Raw genomic sequence first — 20,499 nt, forward strand, 5'->3', positions numbered from 1 at the left:
GGGCTGGGGGAGCGTAGGAAGGGCGGGGACCCGGATGTGTGTGGTGGCGGCGGCCGAAGAGCTAGTGTGCGGAGCTGAGAGGTCTATGGATGAGGAGGACGCGGCGGCCCCGGTAGGCGGGGATCGGGGGCGGGGTCCCGGAGGCCTCGGGTCGGTCTCCACCGAGCCTGAGGCGGGAGGCGGGAGGCGGGGGTCCTGGGCGGAGGCTTCGGAGTCAGGGGCGGGGCCTTGCGCTCTGGTCGCTGGGCTTCCTCTCTGGGGACCCTTCTCGGCCCAGTGCAGGGCCTGGGGAGTCTGGGCGTAGTCACACTGACGGGCTAGTGCTCCTTTCCCCCGGGTCTCCTCTGAGTGATCCGGGTGGAGGCGGGGCCCGGTGCGGCCTCCTCTCGCTGATGTCAAGGCTATGGGATTCTAGGCAAGCAGATGCCCCTAGGTCTGGGGCGCCAGCATCAACCTGGGATCGAGCCCTGGCCGAGTGCCGAGGAGGCCAGTCCTAGGGCTACCCCGCAGGTGCCTACCCTCCTGAGCCACGCAGTGGCTTGCAGCTACTGCAGAAGCTTGTAAATATGCGCATGGGGAGTGAATTTAGCCTAGTCAGCTTCCTAAGCCCCTACTGTGTGCAGGACACTGTCAGGCCTTGATGGAACCCTTGTCCCAGGGTTTGGGATATGGGAAGAGAAATAACTCCTCTTTTTGTCACTTTGGGGAAAATTCATTCACCTATGCATTAGCACTGTTGGTGGTTTAAATACCTGGGTCATCCTACTCCTCTCCATCTTCCCTACTACCATCTTTGTGGATGCCATCTCTCATTAGAACAGCAGCAACAGTCTCCTCATTAATTATTTGCCACTCTGTTTTGCTCATCTTGTGATGAGTTTAGTCTCCAGCCAACCGCCTGAATGATTTTTACAATCAGATAAGCCTTAGAAACATATCATTTCCTTGCTTAAAACCCTCCAGAGCTTTCCCATCATACTTGGAATAAAATTCAAACTCCTTAACGTGGTCTGTAGAGCATTGATCTGGCCCCTACCTTCCTTCCATCCTTTTCTGATACATTTTTTTTCTACCTGACATTCCCTGTACACCAGTCACCTATCCTTTTTCTATTTCCTATCATGCCAGCTGCCTTGCCCCTCAGGACCTGTGTTCTGGCTGTCCCCTCTGCCTGGGATGCTCTTTCTTGGGCTTGTCACATGCCAGTCACCTTTTCATCTCATAGAGTTCAACTCGTTATTCTTTCGTCATGTCACTGTGCTTGTTCCTGCACTGTCTAACATTGTCATGTCTGTCTATTGTCTATCATGTCTCCCTCGGTAGAATGGAAGCTCTATGAGAATAGGCAGCCCATCCATCTTATTCACAGCTGTATCCGTAGCACCTTGGACAGCAGGAGCACATAGTGGGAGCTCGGTAAATGTTTGCTGAATAAAAGGATGAGGGTGGGGATTGTTAAGGTCAATCTAGGCAACTGGCTTCAAGTCTAGAGTCCTTTCTGCATTCTGGGTAGAACCGGCCAAGGTGCTCAGGGCCCTGCTTCCTCCTCCTCAGGTCCCTTCTCCCCCTGGCAGGTTTGTTCTCATGAACAAGATGGATGACCTCAACCTGCACTACCGGTTTCTGAATTGGCGCCGGCGGATCCGGGAGATTCGAGAGGTCCGGGCTTTCCGATATCAGGAGAGGTTCAAGCATATTCTTGTAGATGGAGACACTTTGAGGTGAGTTTCAGGGAGGGCTTTCACATTTTCCTTATTTTCCTTTCTCTGCCAGGTCTTAGAGACGAAAAGGGGCTTTTGCAGAAGCAGACAGCTGTCTACACTGTGTGGGGATGCAGTGGACTCTGGAGGCCTTTCTGAATGGAGCAGTGTGTGCTTCTTCACCTTGCAGCTCTCTCTGCCTGTGTCTCTGGGTCCCTCTGTCCTGCTCTGTGTGGGAAGCAGTCATGTCAGAGATGGAGGCTGCTGGGGTCCCAGGAGTTGCCCAACTGTCTTGTCGAGAGGACTCCAGTGAGTCTGTGCGGTGCCTGGGTCTCCTGCCTGCATCTCTTGAGTTGTGTTTGGTGAAAGAATGACCATTTCAAAGGCAGTGGACTTCCTGTTTTGGGAAGGATGGCCCTGCAGTGCATCCTGCTCACTGCCTTCCAACTCTTTGGTTTGTGTGTTTGTTTTCTCTCTGTTTTCTGGCTTGAAACTCTCCCCTGAGTCCGTTGGAACCTAATTCTCTCACAGAGTTGTCACTGGAAGAGGGACAGAAGTAGTGCTGTCTAGCCTGGAAACAAGAAAGTTGAGGAGTAGAGAGTGAATAACTCTTTCAATCAATGAACGGCTTTGGTCCAGAGGATGGAGACTAGCCATTCTCAAAGTCCACTGAGGACAGAGCCAGAGGAAAAGGGCTGAAGCTACAGCATGAAGGATTGAGGTTAGACAGGGTGTGAGACCACCTAATAGGCAACTGCGGGAGGCTCTGCCTCCTCTTCCCCACTGGCAGTGAGTAAGCCAGGCTTACAGTGGTCTGGTATGGGTTGGACCCTTGCTGGAGGCAGCGGGTGACCTCAAGTATCTTGTTATGGTGTTTGTGCAGATATCCCATGTGACCAGGTGGATTCTTCTCTCTGCTGGCCTTCACAGGGTGGGGGCTGGGGACACTAAGGCGCTCCCCCAAATTCCTGGGCTAGGATGCTAATGGACCTCCCTCTCCATTTTTCCTTCAGTTACCATGGAAACTCTGGTGAAGTTGGCTGCTATGTGGCTTCTCGACCCCTGACAAAGGACAGCAATTATTTTGAGGTGATCGAGGCTATGGGTGGGCAGAGTAGGGGGTGAAATGGTTTAGATCCAGGGAGCTCTTTTACTGGATTCTTGACCTAGTTCTTTAGACTTTACATCAGGATTATCCTGTTGGCTGGGAATAGGGCCCAGGGTATCATGATGCCTAATCTGAGAGGCACCGTAGAGTCCTGTCACCCTGTCCCTTCGGCTCTCCTGCCCTTCACCTTGGTAGAATTTGACCCATGTCTTTTCTCACCCCCTCACCCAAGCCCAGCATCTCCATCTCCTATCTTTTTCCATGGCTTGGAAATTATTTTCTAAGTAATTGTGGTAAAATGGGCCCCCACTTTCCCCAGTTCTCCGTCTGGGTGCCCTTTCTCTTTGACTCCCCTGTCTCCTGGCTCTTTGAGCCTCAACCCCTTTTGATGTCTGTTCCTTGCTGTGCTAACTGTGTCCTGCTCTCCTCCCTCCAGGTGTCGATTGTGGACAGTGGGGTCCGGGGCACCATTGCTGTGGGACTGGTCCCTCAGTACTACAGCTTGGATCACCAGCCTGGCTGGTTGCCTGACTCTGTGGCCTACCATGCTGATGATGGCAAGTGAGTTGCCTCTTGTGGCACCCAACCCCTTTCCTGCGGATTTGGGAGTCTGAGATATAATGGACTACCTCAGGGTGGCTTTGGCCGTTCCTGAGGTTAAAGCGTCTGCCTCCAATGCAGGAGACCCGGGTTCGATCCTTGGGTCGGGAAGATCCCCTGGAGAAGGAAATGGTAACCCACTCCAGTATTCTTGCCCGGGGAATCCCATGGACGGAGGAGCCTGGTAGGCTACAGTCCACGGGGTTGCAAAGAGTCGGACACAACTGAGTGACTTCACTTTCACTTTCACTGGTTTTGGAGTGTTTTCATAGATTTTTCTGACCAGGTCAGGAAGGTGGCCTGTTGACTCTCCTTGGAGGTTTGCAGACTCAAAGGGGAGGGTGGAGCTCATCCAAGGACGCAGGTAGATGGTGTTGCAGAGTGATGGGGAGCAGGAGCACTAGGGAGAAGTTGGGAGGCCAGGCTCAGATTGAGTGTCGTTCCGCCCTGTCCACAGGCTTTACAATGGCCGAGCCAAGGGTCGCCAGTTTGGGTCAAAGTGCAACTCTGGGGACCGGATTGGTTGTGGCATTGAGCCAGTGTCCTTTGATGTGCAGACTGCCCAGATCTTCTTCACTAAAAATGGGAAGCGGGTAAGTGGGACATCCTAAGTGGGATTTAAATGGCTTGAAGCTGTCCAGGGACTTGTGTGAGTGCTGTGAAAGAGTCTGCTGGCTGGGACTAGCCCAGGGCCCCCTAGGCTCATTTCCCATCTTCTTCAGTTCAGTTTTAAATTCTCCTGGGCTCTCCTGCATGTAGAAGACCCTCCCCTCACCCAGGGGAAGCTGGGACTGTCCCCAGGTGGTAGACACAGAGGGACAAGTTTATGCAGTGGAGGAGGGGCAGGATTTGTGGGGGACAGAATGGAGTGATGTGGAGGAAGGTTTTGAGCAGGCAAAAAGAGGGAGAGTTTATGGCCTGGCTCTGTAAGCTGGAGGTTGTCTTGGGACTTTTGACTTGAGTGCTTTTGAGGGTATGTCTTTTCTGTGTTTTGTGTTCCTTGTTTCACTTCTCCTTTCCTTCCCTCTTCAAAGGCTAGTGATGGTGGAGGGCTGGGATAAGAACACATAGGAGAGACCCCAGCTGTCTTCCTTCTCCTCCCTAGCCCCACCTCCTGCCCAGGGAAATCGCTTTCTCAGTTCTCCACTGAGGGGTTTTTCTCCTTTAGCATCTATCCTGAGCTCTCTTCCTGCTCCAGTCTACACTCAACATGTACCAAAAGTATTTGGTGGCACGTTGAGAGACTTGGCGTTTGCCTTCTAGCTCTGTGGATTCCTTGCTCAGCCAGGAGTGCTCAGCAGCTTTTTAAAAACTTCTCTGTACCTTTGTTTTGCTCTCCTGTCAGCGTATGTGATGATGCCTGGTTGCATCATTCTCAAAAGTCCCCTTGTGAGAATTAGATGAGCCGTAGGAAAAGTGAGCCAGGCGGTAGCTCCCTCCTTTCTTCCCTCCCGACAACACAGGTGGGCTCCACCATCATGCCCATGTCCCCGGATGGGCTGTTTCCGGCAGTGGGCATGCACTCGCTGGGTGAGGAGGTGCGGCTGCATCTCAATGCTGAGCTGGGCCGTGAGGATGACAGCGTCATGATGGTGGACAGCTACGAGGATGAGTGGGGCCGGCTACACGATGTCCGAGTCTGTGGAACCGTAAGTAAGGGGTGGTGTGCAGAGGGCGCCGGGGGAGCTCTAGGGGCCCCAGCTCTTAGGCTTTTAGGATTGCTTAGGATAGGCAGTGAAGACAGTGTCTTCTGTAGGGTTTTGGAAAGTGAGAATTTGGGCAGGAGTGCCTGGCACCCCGACACGATCCTTGAGTTCAGGTCTGTGTTCTCTTAGCATTGGCCTTCCTTTCCCGCCTTCCCTTTTGTTTGAGAGCTCAGGCTCATCACTCAACCCTGGGAAAAGCAGTAGCTCTCCTTTGCCTTCTTTGGTTCCTTCAGCCCCCAGGGCAGTGCACACTGCTGCCCTGTACGTCTGTCTGCCTTTGAGAGGCCGGGCTGACTTTGGAGAGGCCGGATGCCTGGACCTCCCTTTTGGCTTGAACCCAGCCCAGCTGGCCCAGCTTTCCATCCACCGCAATGTGGGACAGGTGTCGTTGTAAATCCTACTCGCGTTGGGAGAGGTTCTTCGAGATCTTTTTTAAGCACCCATGTCAGTCTCTTCGGCCTTCCTACATTTAATAGAGGATGAGAATGGAGGCGAATGATGATTCAGTGAGAGTCCTTGACCCTCCAAAGCTGGCCTTTTCATACATCCCATCATACCTGTGTTAGTCCCCTGACTAGATTTTAAACTTGGTTGGGAAGTGTATAGACCTCGAGGGAAGGAAATTCTTCATACTTACCCTCTGTGCCTCATGCTAGCTTGGAAGTGGATGGCTGCTGAGTCAGGGGTCTGGCCCTGACCTCTAGTGGGCTGCTCAGGCCTCCCACTTGGAATTGTCCCTCTGCTGCCCTCCCGCCCCTGGCTCAACCTTTTCCTCCACCCTCTGGCCTTCTCACCCCAAGCCAGGCTGTTTTTAACTCAGCCTTTCATAGCAAAACAGAAGCAGTGGGGGGTGGGAGTGGGTTAAGAGCAAGGCTCTCCGTTTCTGGAGTGCAAGGTTCGTCCAATCCAGGGAAAATGGTAGGAAGCGTGCACTCCTGCGGCTTCTCACACTCTGCACCCCCTTCTGGCTCTAGGGTCCAGGGACTGCAATGGCCACCAGCCTGGAGGCCTCAGATGCCCACTCCCTGATCTTCCTCTCTTCTTTCTTTTCCCCTTCTACCATCATTCTGACAACATCTACAGAGCTGAAGTTGGGGCTGAGCCAGGGCGATGTTCCAGCTCTCACCCTTGACCTCTCCTCAAGTTTTCCTGGCACCTTTCCCTGCCTGGACCTGGCCCCACTCCGCTCCTTGCTCCTCCCAGGCAGTCTTTTCTAATTGATGCGGAATCCTGTAGATGTTTATAAATAGCCTGCCTTCCTCTCTGCCCCTCCCCCAGTGCCCTCAGGCCACGCATTTAAGAATTTTTTTTTTTCTTTCTTAGATGTAAGCTATTGAGTTTAACTCTTCTCTTAAGCCCCAACCCCAGCTAGGGAGAGCTGGCAGGGTAGGCATGCTGTTCCCTGCATACTTGCTCCTCTGGGGCTGCCTTGGACATGAGCCTCTTGAGGGATGCCTCTCTTCTAGTCTTGCCAAGCACCCCATCTTTCAAGTGAGGGTGACTTACCCAGTTTCTTCCAGCCCTTTGACCTGCCATTCCCACTCTTGCCTCCTGGCCGCCTCCTTCGTGTCCCTTCTGACCATCCACTGTATTTCCGATCTGGTGATCTGAGTGTCAGGCTGCAGGAGCCTGGGAGAGGTCACTGGGCTGCGCCTGTGGCTCCTGTTTCTAAAGATGTCTAGTGCAGCTGCTTCTCCCCTCTGCCCTTCCTGTTTTTACGTCCCCCTCTGTGCGGAGCCCTTCCCAGGGACCTCGACCTCTGCTGTGGTTGCAGCCTGTTTCTCCTGCCCTGATGATGTTCCCAGGAGAGCACCCTGTGGAACCATAAAAGTCTGGGGCGGTCTGGGGCAGGCTTTGATGCCATCCCGCCCAGGTTTCTCAGTGTGGAGACTGTGGGCCTCTTAAGTGAGACAGTTTCTTGATGGGCAGGATGTTTAGCATCCCTGGCTTCAAGACCCAAGATGCTGGTAGCTCCTCAAACCACGCCCCCCGCCCCCCAGCCGTGTGACTGCCTGCACATTCCCACGTATCCTCTTGTACTGCTGAGAAAACAGTCCCAGAGAAAATTAGAGAGACTTGATCAAATGTCACAGTGAATTAGTAACAGAACTAAGCCTAGATATTCCTTCTGTGACCCCTCCCCCCATCTTTCCCACTCTCTGATATGTGCTGCCCTCTACCCAGGCCCACTCTACTGTAACCAGTCTCTCCTGCCCCCATCTCACAGGATGAGTCCAGAGTTCCTGGGCTTAAGCCCACTTTCCCAGAGACTTTCCTGTCTAGTGTCATTAGCCAGGGGCTTCCTAGGTGAGTCTTCTTGGCCACCTTGAAAGGCTTTTACTTGTGTCTTTCTTTCAGTTTTATAGTCCCAGTTATCCTTTCTCACTGGTTCTTCCCAGACAGAAAAGAGACTTCAACTCCATACTTATTTTTTTTAACCCTAACAATTCATTCTGAGAAGTTTGTAACATACAGAAAAGCTGAAAAAGTAGCACAGTAAACACCCACTGGGTCTCCACTACCTAGATTAACAGTTGTTAATATTTAGTTGTGTTTGTTTGATCTGAGGATCTATGTGTGGACAGACCTGGCTCTTTCCAGAGGGCAGTCTTTCCTTGCTTCCTGTTGTCTTACTGTCCCCTCCTAGAGAGCGCCCCCTTCCCAGAGCTCTGGGATGCTGAAGAGTTGCTGTTGCAATGTTGGCGCCGAGATGGGGGAGGCTTTCCCTCATCCCCATCCCCAGGCCTTGAGCAGTGTGCTTAGGTGACATGCTGAGGGCGAGGGGCAGTCGGCAGGGCTGGGGGTTGGACTCATTCTGTCTTTGTTCCTCGTTTCTTTTCACAGCTCCTCTGACAATTCCTTAGTGACAGGGCAGCAGCTTTCATACACAAGTAGGGTGAATGAGGCCCCACCCACTCAGGGGTCCTCCCCAGACCCAACCCAGGAGGAGACCGTGTTGGGGCCTGAGCTGGCCGGTGGGAGGCATGTTCCTGGTGTGTGTTTCAGCTGCTTCTAGGCCCTGGGGCACTGAGCCCTCCCTTGATCCTGTCAAGAGGGATTAGGGTCTGGCAAGGGCGGGTCGCAGCAGGAGAGGAGGTAGGTGCTGCCTATGAGGGAGGGGTGGGGTGCAGGAGGCTCTCTGCACCCTGGTCTGCAGCCTCAGCTCTTGAGGGTGAACTGTTTGGCCTCTCAAGGCTTCTGTTGTGTGTAGAGGGAGGTATAGGGGGTCTTGGGAGCCTTAAGGAACAAGTTCCCCTACCCCCACCAAAGATGTTGATACGGGCATTGTTTGAGGAGAAAGCCTTGGGAGGAAGACAGTTGGTCATCTGGGCGGAGTCATCTGGGGAGTATCCTAGGGAAACAGTGACCAGTCCTGAGAGCCTCAGGGGCCGTTCTGGTGCTGGGGGAGGAGGGTAAGGGCTGAGATGAAAGATCCTTTCCTTCTTTGTGATTGGCAGTTTCAGTCTGTTGTAGCTTTGGGATGATTGTTAATGTTTAGGGAGCATTGGAACATTGGGGTATTCTAGTATAAACCCCATTTCCTGAGTTCAGGAAAGGCCGACGTGTGCATTTATCACCTGCCGGGCTCAGACTAGCCCTTGGCACTCACTTCACTTTGTCACTGGTTTTTGGAGATGCAGGTGGTGGTTCCTTTCTGACTGTGCAAGGAACCCAGGCTTCTGGGCGGTGAGCCGCTGTGCTTTCTGAGCTGTTCTGCAGGGTGGGGAGTAAGTTTTAGAGCCCCGAATTAGTGTGTTGCATTAGTGTGTTTCATCCTCCTGGCCTTGTAGCTTAAGGAAGCCTCCCCACCCTATCCGTAGACAAAAAGGCAGCCTGCTCTCCTCAGGGCCCAGGCAGAGGGAATGGTTGGGCGGGTTTTTCCCAAGGATCAGGATCTGGATCCGCTGTCTTTTGGCTCTGAGAATGGAGAACACTGTGTTTCCTACACTGAGGCCAGTTGGATGCTGTGGGTCAAGGGCAGCTGTGGAGTCCCCCACCCAGTTCGGCAATGCAGAGGAGAGGGTGGGCTGGGGGCTGCTCAGACTGGGTGGAGTCCATGCTAGTTAATGGGCTTCAGACCCATAACCCCACACACCCACCCCCGGCCTTGTGGGGAGAGAGACAGTGGAGGAATTCAGGCTGAGCCGAGCCCACCCAGAGGACCAGAAGTAGAATTTAGACAGGGTGGGCCTTCACAATACTCGGTAAATCAGACCACCTGCAGGGGAGCTCTTTCTCATGGAAGAATGCAGTGTGAGATAATGGAGACTTGGGCTAGGAGTGTGACATAGCAGAACCAGGGTGCCCTGAAGTGTGTACAGTCCTGGCTGGAGGAAGGAGGGGAGAAAGGTCCAGTGATCTGCCGCACACCTCCAGCTTTTCTCCTGGTGCCCCTGTCCCCTGCCTGCCTGCGGTTGTCTGGGGCGGAGGGGAGGATGGACTTGCGGTGCCAGGGTTTCGGGGATCCAGGGTGAGGAGGGGCCAGTGCCTCCCTGAAGGGGTGGTGAGGTTGTGGCCCCTCCCTCTGCTGAAGACACACGGAGGCTTGGGCGCTTGTGCCAGCGAGCTTGATGCCTTTCCTGTTCAGGCAGGAGTTTTTTGCGGGGTGAGAGGCCAGTGTCCCAAGGCTTGCCTGGGAGAAGTGGAGGAGGTCCCCAGGGAGTGAGTTTTCTTCAGGGCCAGAAGGGTGGGAGGGTAGAAGAAAGTCTTGAGGGGCAGTTTGGCTAATTAAAAAGGGATTAAGGAATCCCAGGTGATGCTGAGGGTGGGGGACAGAGGGGACAGGGTTGAGTCACAGCCCCACTATTACCATGACAACTGATAAATAAATCCTCCCAGATTGGGGGTTGCCGCCCCGTCTTGCCCAGGCAGGATCACCGTGGGGCTGAGGAGCCCCAGGAGCCCATCAGTCAGTTCCCCTCCACACCCCTGCTCCAGCTTAAAAGAGCCGCGAGGGGCTGGGAGCAGGAATGCCTGCCTTTCTAGCCCTGCTCTGCCTGTCTCCCCGCACCCCCCCACATTGAATGCAGGAGCAGACCTGGTCGGTCCCTGGCTCCGCGGCACCTCCCCAACCCGGCTACAAACATCTCTGTTCAAAGCCAAGTACAACAAAGACCTTGAGAAGCATATCAGTCCCATCCCAGGCAGAACTGGCTTCTGAGCTGTCTCCCCTCCCCCAGACGTCTGGATTTGGCCCCTAACCTCCGCATTCTCCTCGGCCTCCCGAGGCACCCTGAGAAAACCGTCAGGCTTCCTCTTAGCCTGGCCTTCGCTTCTCCTCTTCTCTGTGTTCAGGCCCCTGGGTGGCCCTTTCCTGGCAGGCAGGGTGACCGAGGGAAGTGATGGCCGAGAGAGCCCTGTGTGGTCCTGGCGCCCAGCCGTTGGGATCTTGGGGCTGCTTTCCTGTCTCCCCACAGCGAGGAGAGCGTCCTTGGCTCAGTAGGCAGGTGGGTGCAGTCTTCAGTAGGGGGCTTAGCCCTCTTGCTCCTGCTGCCACCTCCAGTCACCCGTCCCATCCTTGTTCTCCCCTGCCTGCTGGGAACACTGAGTCCCTCCTCCTGCCTCCAGCGCCACTTCCCTTTCAGCCGGGCTTTCTGTGAGAGACAGGAAACTGGTCCCCAGACAGCCTTGGAACCAGGTTTCCAGGGGGGTGTCAGCCTGGCCCCCACCTCTGGCTTTCTCCCCACAGCTGCTGGAGTACTTGGGCAAGGGCAAGAGCATCGTGGATGTGGGGCTGGCCCAGGCCCGGCGCCCCCTCAGCACGCGTAGCCACTACTTTGAGGTGGAGATCGTGGACCCTGGAGAGAAATGCTACATCGCCTTGGGGCTGGCCCGGAAGGTGGGCACTAATGCTGGCTTTCTGCCTGGGGGGATGCTCAGCTCTGGGACTTCTGGTCTAGAGCTGGGAGCTCCTAGAGAGGTGAAGGGACCAGGCTGCAGAGAGGGGTCTTAACCTGAGACAGAAAGGTCGTGTGTGTCTGCTATGTAAGGGTACAGACCCCCAGTCACCTCGGGGCTGAGAGAGGGTTGTGAGCCTACCACACACACACCAGGGCCTAGATGGGGGGTGAGGGCACCCCACAACTCTGGCACCCCCACACCTTCTCACTCGCCCCCACCCCCCGAAACCTCCAGTGCTTGAAGGTGTGAGGCTGCTGGGGTGGGAGCAGCCGTCTGGGTTGTAGCTTATTCCAGAAGGTGAGGGTTCAGATGCCGCTCTCCCATCTTCTTTTCTGCGTGGTACCACAGCTTTCCTTTTTTCACGCTGGCATAGGATTATCCCAAGAACAGGCACCCTGGCTGGAGCAGAGGGTCTGTGGCTTATCATGCAGGTGCGTGAGGGGCTGCGCTGGGGGAACCGGGGCTGTGGGGATGGGGGTACAGGGGCACCCATTTTCCTGACTCCGCGCGAGGGGCCTCTCCTCCAGCTTCTGACCTGAGAGACTCTCCCCTGCTGCCCCCTGCTGTCCCCTTCCCAAGCTGCTAGCGCTTTCTCCTGTTTTTCCTCCCAGCCCTACAAGCCAGGGGAGCAGAACAGGGGCGGGGAAGCTGGGCCCAGGCTGGACATTCCAGGCCTCTGAGTTGGCTCCCTCTGCTCCCTTCCTGCAGATTCTGCATTTTCTTCCTTTGACTGGTTCGATTTCCTTGCGGGCTTTCTTTAGAAAGGACGAGCCTTGAGTTCCTGGTCCCACCTCTCCCTCCCCTCCGAGGCCCCTCTCTGCTCTCTGACCAGCTCCCAAGGGAGTTCCCCCCCAGCCCTTTGAGGGGACAGACCTATGTCTCTCTCCTGGTGCCCTCATCGTCTCTCCTCCCTTCCTTGGGGCCAGAGAGGGAAGGAGGGACACTTGGGCTTCCAGCGGGGGCGCGCTCTGGGGGTGTAGGGTGTCAGCCCCTCCTGCAGGTGCGTGTAGTCTCCCCTCCTCCCAACAGACGACGGGAAGATCTTTCATGGCAGCGGCGTGGGGGACCCCTTCGGGCCACGCTGTTACAAAGGGGACATAATGGGCTGTGGAATCATGTTCCCCCGGGACTACATTCTGGACAGTGAGGGTGAGTGGGGGTGACCGGGCGCTGGGTGGGTCCTGCGGGCAGAACCGCGGGAGCTCAGGCTTGCTGGCCGCTTAGGTGACAGCGACGACAGCTGTGACACAGTGATCCTGTCCCCGACCGCCCGAGCTGTGCGCAACGTCCGGAATGTCATGTATCTGCACCAGGAAGGGGAGGAGGAAGAGGAAGAGGAGGAAGAGGAGGACGACGGGGAGGAGATAGAGCAAGAGCACGAGGGCAAGAAGGTGGTGGTGAGTGCGGGGGTCTGGGGCTGGGATCCCTGCGGAAGAGAGGGCGGAACCTGGGGAGGGGGCGCAGGGTTGCTGAGTGGGGAGGCTGGTTTCCGGCCTCTGGACGCCCTCTCGTGGTCACCTCCTGCATCGCCCTCTGTCTCTCCTGCGGTGGTGGGAGTTGGGAGGGATGGGGATCAGGCCTGTGTAGCCCCAGCATCATGCAGAGCCTGCTGCCCATCCCACTGTCCTCCTCCACCCCTAGGTTTTCTTCACTCGGAATGGCAAGATCATTGGGAAGAAGGATGCTGTTGTACCTTCTGGGGGCTTCTTCCCCACCATCGGGATGCTGAGCTGTGGGGAAAAAGTAAAAGTGGATCTGCACCCCCTGAGTGGCTAGGCCTTCTCCCTGGACCTGCCCCTCCCCTCTGTCCCCTCCCTTTGCAGAACCAGGTACCCACTTCCTGACTCCCGAGGATCTGCCTACCCAGCAGGCCCCAGGGGGCGTGTCGGCACTCTGCCCCTACCAGATCAGGCCCCTGCCAAGCTCCTCCATGCCCAGTTTCTGGCCCGGGCCTGCCCCAGTCATCAGTCCCTGGGTGAGAGACCCTGGTTGACAGGAACAGGCCCGAAGGGTGGTGTTGCTCTCTGGCCAGGTCCCCTCGGTTTTGGCCGTGGGCTCCCGCGTCCCCCTTCCTCACTGGCCCGTGTGAAGGGAGAGGAGTGAGTGCTTCTGTCTCAGCTGCTGTTGGGCCTGAGGCTTGAGAGGGTGGAGCCGGACAGCCCCTCCCCCGCTTACCAGTGTTTCTGGGGCGCCTCCTCGTCTGTTCCCTGTCCTCGTGGTCGGTCGTGTGAACCAGTTGCTGCTGTCACCCCCTGGCTGGGCTGGGGGGCTCTCTTAGGGCCCTTGCTCTCCTTCACTGAATGCTCTCCCTAGAAGACTACTCGAGGGCCTCTCTTCTCTCCCCACAGAGCCAGCTCCCTCCCTCACGACCTGCTGGGGCACCAAGGTCCCTGAGAACCCTGTCTCTGGCTCCCCCAGCTGTACACACGTAGATGGTGCCCACGGCATGTAGAGTGAGATGGGCTGTCAGGTCCGGGAATGGAGCCTTTGCTCCTGTCTCCCTCTGGCCCTCCTCAGCTCACCTGTGGCACCTTTGTCTCTAGTTCCTGAGGATGCAGGTGGAGACCCCAGAGCCTCTCTCTCCCACACGGTGAGGGCAGGACCCCAGAGCCCAGTGGGAGCCCGTGCTGCCCTGCCCCACCCGCACCCCGCTTGCTGCCTGTGCCAGTTGCCTGTTTTGCTTCAGTGTTTGATCTAGCACTCACACGTGTCCTCCCCCACCAGGCCCTCCTGTCTCCTAGCCTCTTGACACCGACCCCTCCCCACACAGTGACTTCCGGGAGGGAGAGGGAGCAGGAGCCTTGGCCTCGGTTTGGGGAGAGTGAGCAGGGCTTTGGGGAAGCAGTGAGCTGTTGTACTGCGGGGGCCTCCACTTTGGCCCTCCCTTCAGGCCCTGCACTATGATGTATGAAATGTATGTACAGACCAGAGATGTTTATACAGCCAATAAAGATGGAATTTCCATATTTATCAGTACAGCCGGGACAGGGGAATCCTTTCCGGTACACAGGGCGGGGACGGCTGGAGGAAGGGGCGGCGAAGGGCACTTGCTCACGAGGCATGTGTGGACTGCTGTGGGGCCAGGGAGAGGGATCGTGTGTTTCTCACACACATGGCTTGGGCCTGGGATGCCCCAAGAAACAGGTGTGGTCCTGGGAGACCCGAGGCTTTGACCTTCCTGGAAACAGGCATGAGTTCAACTCTGACTAAACATTATAGAAACTCTTTATTATTAGACAAAAATAGACTCTTTTTTCCAACCCCCCCCCCCGCCCCCGTTTTCATGTGATCCTACTCTGATCTCTCTGCTCAGAGGGGAGGCAGAGGAGGGAGTGCCTTGCTCCCCACACCTCTCCTCTCTCCCTGCCGTGCTGGGACCTGCAGCTGGTGGAGCAGGCAAGGCCTGTCTCCCCTGCCAGCGCTGACGCTCTCCTGCAGGTGGGGCTGTCTGGATCACCCCTTCCAGGCTCCACCGCCTCACCCTCACACACCCGTCTCTGCCCTCTGCTCACATGCAAGGTCATCTCATGGGCCCATCCACTTGCTTAGCAGGCTGGGGGCGGGGAAGGAGAGCAGTGTCGCAGGCTGGTGTTTCTGCTCCCTATTCCTAGGGGAGAGGCCGGCTCCCGGGTCTCCTGGGTCCAGGCCAGGGGAAGTGAGGGCTGTGTGGTGCTGAGAGGGGCACAGTGTCGACGCGGGCTTGGAGCTTGTAGCCTTCCTTCATTTCCTCTGGCCCAGTAAAACTTTGGTGATGAAGGTGACAATGGCGCCTGCAGGCTGATCTGGGTCAAGCTCTGCAAAGAGGTGACACACATTCTCCCAAGGGCTTCCCGGCTTCTTGGCCACGAAACCAAAGATCCTGGGGGTACAAAGGCAGGGTGGGGAGGGCTGAGCATCCCTTCCTCAGGGACGGCCATGCCAAGGATGGGGAGCAAGGAGGCGCCTGGACACCACGCTGATGCCATGCTGGGAGGGGAGACGGCACTCTGGGGGAGGCTTACTTGGAGGTGGTCCCGTCGGAGTTGGTCCATCTGCGGAAGGAGAAGAACTGTGAAGGGATGCACCCAGGGAAGAGCTACCAATGGAGAAGCTGGGCTGGGGGCTGTGGGATGAAAGGGCTGGGAGGGAGGGTCACCTCCGGTCCTGAGGGTCAGTGCTGGAGAAGGTGATGCTGTTCACTGGATAATGGCGGCGAAAGAAGAGCCTGTAAGGACAAGGGTAGGGAAAGTCATCCAGAAACCGGGGCCCCCGGGGTCTGTGCCTGGGGTCCCCTAGGGGTTTATCCAGCACACATACTCACTTCCTTTGGTTGTCTGTGAGTGTGATGCCCTGGGCTGAGACCTTGAAGTGGACAACGGCTGGCGAGGGGCGGGGGCTGCAGCTCAGAGCCGCGGAGCTGGCCCGTGCCACTGCTTGGGGGCCCGTCAGTGACTCCGTCTCCACTGAGGTCAGGTAGAGCACACTGCAGGCTGCAGGGTGAGGAGTGGGTTGAAGGGAGCAGGGAGCGGTGGCTCTGCTAACCCCCAGCTCTATCTCCCCTCTGTGTTCCTCCCACCCGCCCAGCTCTCGCACTTTCCCCAGCTAGTGCTGCTCAAAGTGCATCCGTCACACAGGTAACCTGTTAAAAAGGCAAGCTCGGTGACTCCGCGAGATCTATAGTCGAGGATGCTGGAAAGAGGCCGGAGAATCTGCATTCTAGCAAGACCCCCCCCCCGCCCCCCCTTGCAGCCTAGATAGGACTCCCTGTCCCATCGTGCTTATGGATACAGGCCTCCCCTGCTTTCCTGGTTGAGGTACATCTGCCAGGGCCAGCCCACACACATCAAGGCCTCTCTGTTCCCCATGTCAGGGGTGTCCCCTTTGGTGCCCAGGGGAGGGAAGGAGGGAGAGGCCCGTACCGGCGCCTTGACGCAGGAGGTCTGCTGCCGTACTCATGTTGCTGGGCACTGGGGCCTCTGGGACCTCCTCCAGAGGATCTGAGGAAAACAAGGGTCAGCAGGGAGTGGCAGTCCCAGGAGGTGAGGGCGCCCTCTGCCGTCCCAAGGGAAGGCAGGGAGACAGGGAGCCAGGACCAGAGATTCTGCCTTTGGCTCCAGTGGGAGGGGAGAAGGGGGAGGATGGATGACCAGACACCCACCTTTGCTGGGAATGCGCAGGCAGCAGGGCAGGGACAGTGGGGAGATGGAGTGCTGGGAGACCAGGGCTGACAGGCTGCCTGCAGGGGAGAGGCAAGTGGGCTCCCGAGGTGCTCAGAGATACCTCCAGTCCTCCACCTCCCTCCTGACACCTCTTGGCCTCCCTGGAAGGCCAAGTGCAGCCTTCCCCACCCCTGCTTCTCACCAAAGTAGGGCTCGCTGGGACAGCCCTTGATCTTCACCCCTTTGGGCCCAGTCTCAATGAGAAAATGGCGGACCAGCTGTTCCGAGGGGTCCCCTGACAGGAGTGGAGAAGAAGATTCCAGGTTCTGCTTCTCTCTGCTGGAATTCTCTGCCAAGCAGGAGAGCTCATCTCCTCCTCCTCCCTACTACGAAGTGACACGGACCACCCTGCCTGGTCTTGCCTCTGTGCCTCCCTCACCCCACTCCCCTTACCCCTCAGGTTGGGCCACTCTGTACCTTTCCAGGACTGGGCGCTGGGAGGGGGTGTAGCCACCTTCAGAGCCAGCCCATAGGCTCCTTGGAATGAATGACTGTCCCTGATCAGGAAGGCCCCGGGGTCTTTGTCCTTCAGCAGGGCGATGGCTGGGGGAGGCGGGAGAGGTTTTCACGGCGGCCGACCAAGCCCCAGCTAGCCCCTCCGCTCTGCTGCCCGAGCCCCCCAGACCTCTGGCCCTGAAAGCTGTGGTGTCAGCACCCAGGAGTCAGTGCAGTGGGCACCGACCATGTGAGACCTCCTTGGGCCTTAAACCCAGACTCACCTGTTAGAGAGAGGCTTGGCCCAGAGGGGGCCTGCTGACATGGGGAAGTGGCACAAACCAGAAGCTGAGCCAAAGGCCTGGAGGGGGTGGGGGCAGGCTGGCTTCTCACCTTGGTCACGGGACAGGTGTGGCTTGTACCAGAACTTGGACGTGTCCTGGACAAACTTGACATTGCTCTGGCTCTCTTGCATCTGGGGCTCTAGAACAGGGAGGGACTAAGCTTGACCCCAGGGCTCCCCAGTCCCCATGCCATGCCCCTCCCTGGAAACAAGAGTTCTCCCAAGGTGGCCCCAGCCTCCTGAAGGCCTTTATACCTGGGGGTTGGGGGGCATTATCCGGGAGCAGAGGTGCAAAAGTGACGTGGTGACTAGTGCCTCTGGCTGGTGGTGATGCCTGCTCTGGGCCCCAGGGTCCCGGCTGCTGTCCAGGCCCCAGCAGGTGGCGTTTCTCAGGAAGAGGGGGCTGTGGGGGGCCATTGATGTCATAAGATACAGCCAGAGGAAAGGCAGGTGTGGGCGAGCTCTGAGGGGGTTCTGGGCTGGCCACAAGCCAGGGCATCTGAGTAGGCACAGGGGTGAGAGGGGACCCGTCCGGGCTGTCCGGGGGGTCTCGCAGGCCCTGCCAGGGGGCGTGACGGAGGCCGGGCAGGGTGTTGGGGACAGGCCCCCTTGGACTGGTGCTGTCCGAGCGGCCCCCCGGGCTCCTCTCCTGAGGCCAGTCATTGGGAGAGCTGGGTGGGGAGGCTGGGGAGAAGGTGCCCGGGGCTGGAAGCTCAGGTCCACTTCTTGCAGGCAGCTCTGGAGCCTTTTCAGCGCCTCCCTGGGAAACAGGCGGCAAGGCCTCTGCAGGACTCAGTCTCTGAGTGGGAGCCAAGGTAGGGGAGCGGGTGTCCTGCCGTCGGGCACTGCAGGGAGGGAAGGCGGGCGGGAGTGTGTGAGCCCTGTGTGAGCTGCCTCCCAACCCAGGCTTCAGTGTCTACCCAGACAAGGAGGCCCCTGAGCAGCCCAGCCCCATGAAGCACCTCTCCTTGCCCTGGACGGGGCTGCTGGTGTGCAGCGGCGTGGATGGACCAGACAGCTCGGAAGTGGCACTGCCCTGGGCATCTCGTGGGGACCGGGGCAGAGTGCTGTGCCCGCTGGGACCCTCCCTCCAGGACACGGGCTCTGGCGACTCTGCAGGGAGAGAAGGGGCTGTGGGCCAGGAAGAGCCCCTTCTGCCTGGCTTAGCTTTTCCTCACTCTGTGCTTTTCCCACCATTTCCCAGACCCCTCTTCTGCCCTGGGCACCCCCCTTTCCAGGGCCTCACCTGCAGATGCCAAGGGTCCTGCTGGGGCCAGGTGCCCAGGCAGTGGATACCGGTCCCCTCCCTCCTCTGCAGGGATCTCGTAGCTCAGCTTCCTGGACTGGGGGTAGGGCGGGCTGCCCGGGGAGATGGAGCCAGCCCGGGGGGAGTGGGCACGAGGGCTGGGATACCCTCTGCCCTCACCTGGAGACCCACAGCTGTGAGGCACCCGGCCGTATGCTGGGCAGTAACTGGGAACCGCTCCTCCATAGCTGTATGTCACCAGGGCAGGATACCCTGGGTGCCCATACCTGCCTTCAGGGCACATGGCGTAGGAGCAGCCCTCCTGCCCTTCCTCGCCTGCCTTGGGTGGCTTCAGGCAGCTGTAGTCAGGCAGCGGGGCGTGGTGGTGCCCGCAGGCAGGCACCAACAGGGGCAGCGGGTGCCCGGGTCGCACGGGGTGCAGGAGGGGCTTGCCAGCCTCACTCGCCCACCCCTCTCCAGCCTCCCTCTCCAGCCGCAGCCCATAGAGGGCTGCTGTGGGCAGTGCTAGCTTCTCCTCACAGGCGGGGCAGGAGCACAGTGCAGGCAGCCCGGGGTCTTCCAGGATCACCACCTCCCGGTAGCCTGGGGGGCGGTAGCCAAAGTCTCCATTGGCGGGTTTCCCCAGCTCAGGCGGGTAGGGGTACGGTCCCTCGGACAGCGAGCGGCAGAGGCGCCTCTTCTCCACGGAGGGCTCGGCGTAGCCCTGGGGGGGCCCCTCATAGGCTCCAAAAGCCAGCCGCCGCCTCTCCAGGGTCCCCTCTGGCCGGTAGTAGCCCCCGTTGGGGACCCCACAGGGCTCCCGGTAGCCCTGGCGGCAGGAGCAATGGCGGCTGAGGCCTGGCCTGTGTCCGGAATACATTCCGAGGTGGGGGCCTCCGCCCGCAGTGGGCTGGTCTTCATCATCGAGGATGGCCGTCTCGCGCCCAGCTCCCCGGCCCCCACTGGCCACTCCACAGCCTCCCAGCAGGCGCTCGAGCTCCTGCCGCTCGGCAGCCGTCGGGGGTGGCCGGCCAGGCGACTCGGCGGCCGGCTCCGTGGTCAGCGTGGAGGAATGGCCAGAGTCGCTGCTGACGGAAAGCAGCGGGGGTGCGGGTGGCTCCGGAGACGGGGCTGGAGGGGTCTGGCGGGGGGCTCGCTGCACCTGGGCATAAGGACTGCCATCCAGGGGCCCCCGGGTGTGGGTGACAGAGTCTGAGTGGGGAGAGGATCAGGGTGGGACAGCAAGCAGGCAAAAGTGGGAGAGAGAGAGGGAGAGACAGACAAAATGCGTGTGTTAATAAGGGATGTGCCGGAGACGCCAGATCAGGGGGTGTCTCTTGGGAGGGTGTCTGTCTATAGAGGGAAGCACGTGCCCCCCTGAAATTCCACCTCCCGCCACCTCTGGGGGCACCCCCCACACCGTCAGCACTGTCCTCATGGTGCAGGTTGAAGTTCTCGTAGGAGTCCCAGCGCACCGCGGGCTCTGCAGTGTTGTAGTCGACAGAGACGGAGGGCTCATTCCGTGGGGTGCTACCTACAGAAGGGCGCCCCGGGGGTGAGGAGCAGGGAGAGACAACCCCTGACTCCTGCCCTCTCCCAGGCTTGCCTCTTACCTTTGATCTTCTCTGGGCTGGAGGAGAAGACGAACTCCACCGAGGCTTGGAAGGGGAACCTCTCGTCTGTGGGGAGTGGACGGTGAGGAGCCAGGTGCCCGCCTCCCTGCCCTTACCCACCTGCCTGCCTTCACCTGGGCTCCAGCCCCCAGGCCACTTGTCTCCAACTCACCAGCCCAGGCCTCATCCAGCTGGTCCTTGGAGAAGGTGAGCCGTGGTCCATGGATGGTGCATGTGTGGAACTGGACTCGGAATACGAGGGTCCGGTCAGTCCCCCGGCTACCCTTGTGATAGCATGTTACCTGGGTGAGGGGAGGGAGACCAGCGTTCAGGCTCTGTGTCCACACACATCTCCTCTGGGCTTCCACCCTGGGGATTATCCGGCTACGGCTCTGCTCTGTCTCAACTCCAACGTGACCTTCCCATCAGGAAGACAACCTCCTTGCCCTCCAAGCTGCCTTGAATCGACGGCTCTCCAGAGATGGTGCAGCTGGCAGCGTTCACCACCACCCCGACCCCATCCCCAGGACTCTCTCTGTGGCTAAAGCCCCCTCACCATGACATCGCCTTTGAGGAGGAGGGCTGGCTCCAGGCTGATACAAAGCTGCTGGGGACCAGGGCCTGCAACGTGACTGGGGAAGAGAGAAGG

The 20,499-nt window shown here is 58.3% G+C and overlaps 2 protein-coding genes across 5 annotated transcripts in view; one reads left to right on the top strand and one right to left on the bottom strand.

The window, feature by feature from the left end:
* Positions 1-13,991, top strand: SPRYD3 (SPRY domain containing 3). Its single transcript, XM_061127330.1, has 11 exons — positions 1-112; positions 1,575-1,721; positions 2,714-2,789; positions 3,245-3,369; positions 3,866-4,001; positions 4,872-5,057; positions 10,804-10,953; positions 11,389-11,446; positions 12,045-12,164; positions 12,240-12,412; positions 12,657-13,991. Exons 1-11 carry the CDS (start codon positions 90-92, stop codon positions 12,789-12,791), a joined length of 1,329 nt encoding a protein of 442 aa, XP_060983313.1. The 5' UTR covers positions 1-89; the 3' UTR covers positions 12,792-13,991.
* Positions 13,963-20,499, bottom strand: part of TNS2 (tensin 2) — a 16,369-nt gene continuing 9,832 nt past the window's right edge. For 3 of the 4 annotated variants that reach the window (XM_061127310.1, XM_061127291.1, XM_061127302.1), the window contains exons 14-29: positions 20,407-20,482; positions 20,023-20,152; positions 19,851-19,916; positions 19,658-19,771; positions 18,238-19,449; positions 17,954-18,104; positions 17,247-17,836; positions 17,042-17,131; positions 16,631-16,756; positions 16,356-16,448; positions 16,153-16,230; positions 15,914-15,991; positions 15,316-15,484; positions 15,151-15,219; positions 15,017-15,046; positions 13,963-14,874 (exon numbers count right to left, since the gene is read on the bottom strand). In XM_061127310.1, the coding sequence (XP_060983293.1) occupies positions 14,736-14,874; positions 15,017-15,046; positions 15,151-15,219; positions 15,316-15,484; positions 15,914-15,991; positions 16,153-16,230; positions 16,356-16,448; positions 16,631-16,756; positions 17,042-17,131; positions 17,247-17,836; positions 17,954-18,104; positions 18,238-19,449; positions 19,658-19,771; positions 19,851-19,916; positions 20,023-20,152; positions 20,407-20,482 (3,211 nt within the window). In that variant the 3' untranslated portion in view covers positions 13,963-14,735. Of the gene's footprint in view, positions 14,875-15,016; positions 15,047-15,150; positions 15,220-15,315; positions 15,485-15,913; positions 15,992-16,152; positions 16,231-16,355; positions 16,449-16,630; positions 16,757-17,041; positions 17,132-17,246; positions 17,837-17,953; positions 18,105-18,237; positions 19,450-19,606; positions 19,772-19,850; positions 19,917-20,022; positions 20,153-20,406; positions 20,483-20,499 lie in introns of all 4 variants that reach the window. The other variant, XM_061127318.1, reaches the window with a different exon arrangement.

The sequence above is a fragment of the Dama dama genome, chromosome 3 (assembly GCF_033118175.1).
Source record: "Dama dama isolate Ldn47 chromosome 3, ASM3311817v1, whole genome shotgun sequence".
Lineage (NCBI taxonomy): Eukaryota > Metazoa > Chordata > Mammalia > Artiodactyla > Cervidae > Dama > Dama dama.

Bases quoted from the DNA above. Each gene is read 5' to 3' on its own strand.
- SPRYD3 (XM_061127330.1), top strand. From the start codon at position 90: ATGAGGAGGACGCGGCGGCCCCG. The intron at 3,370-3,865 runs GTGAGTTGCCTC...CCCTGTCCACAG, and splicing joins TACCATGCTGATGATGGCAA to GCTTTACAATGGCCGAGCCA. The intron at 5,058-10,803 runs GTAAGTAAGGGG...TTCTCCCCACAG, and splicing joins ATGTCCGAGTCTGTGGAACC to CTGCTGGAGTACTTGGGCAA.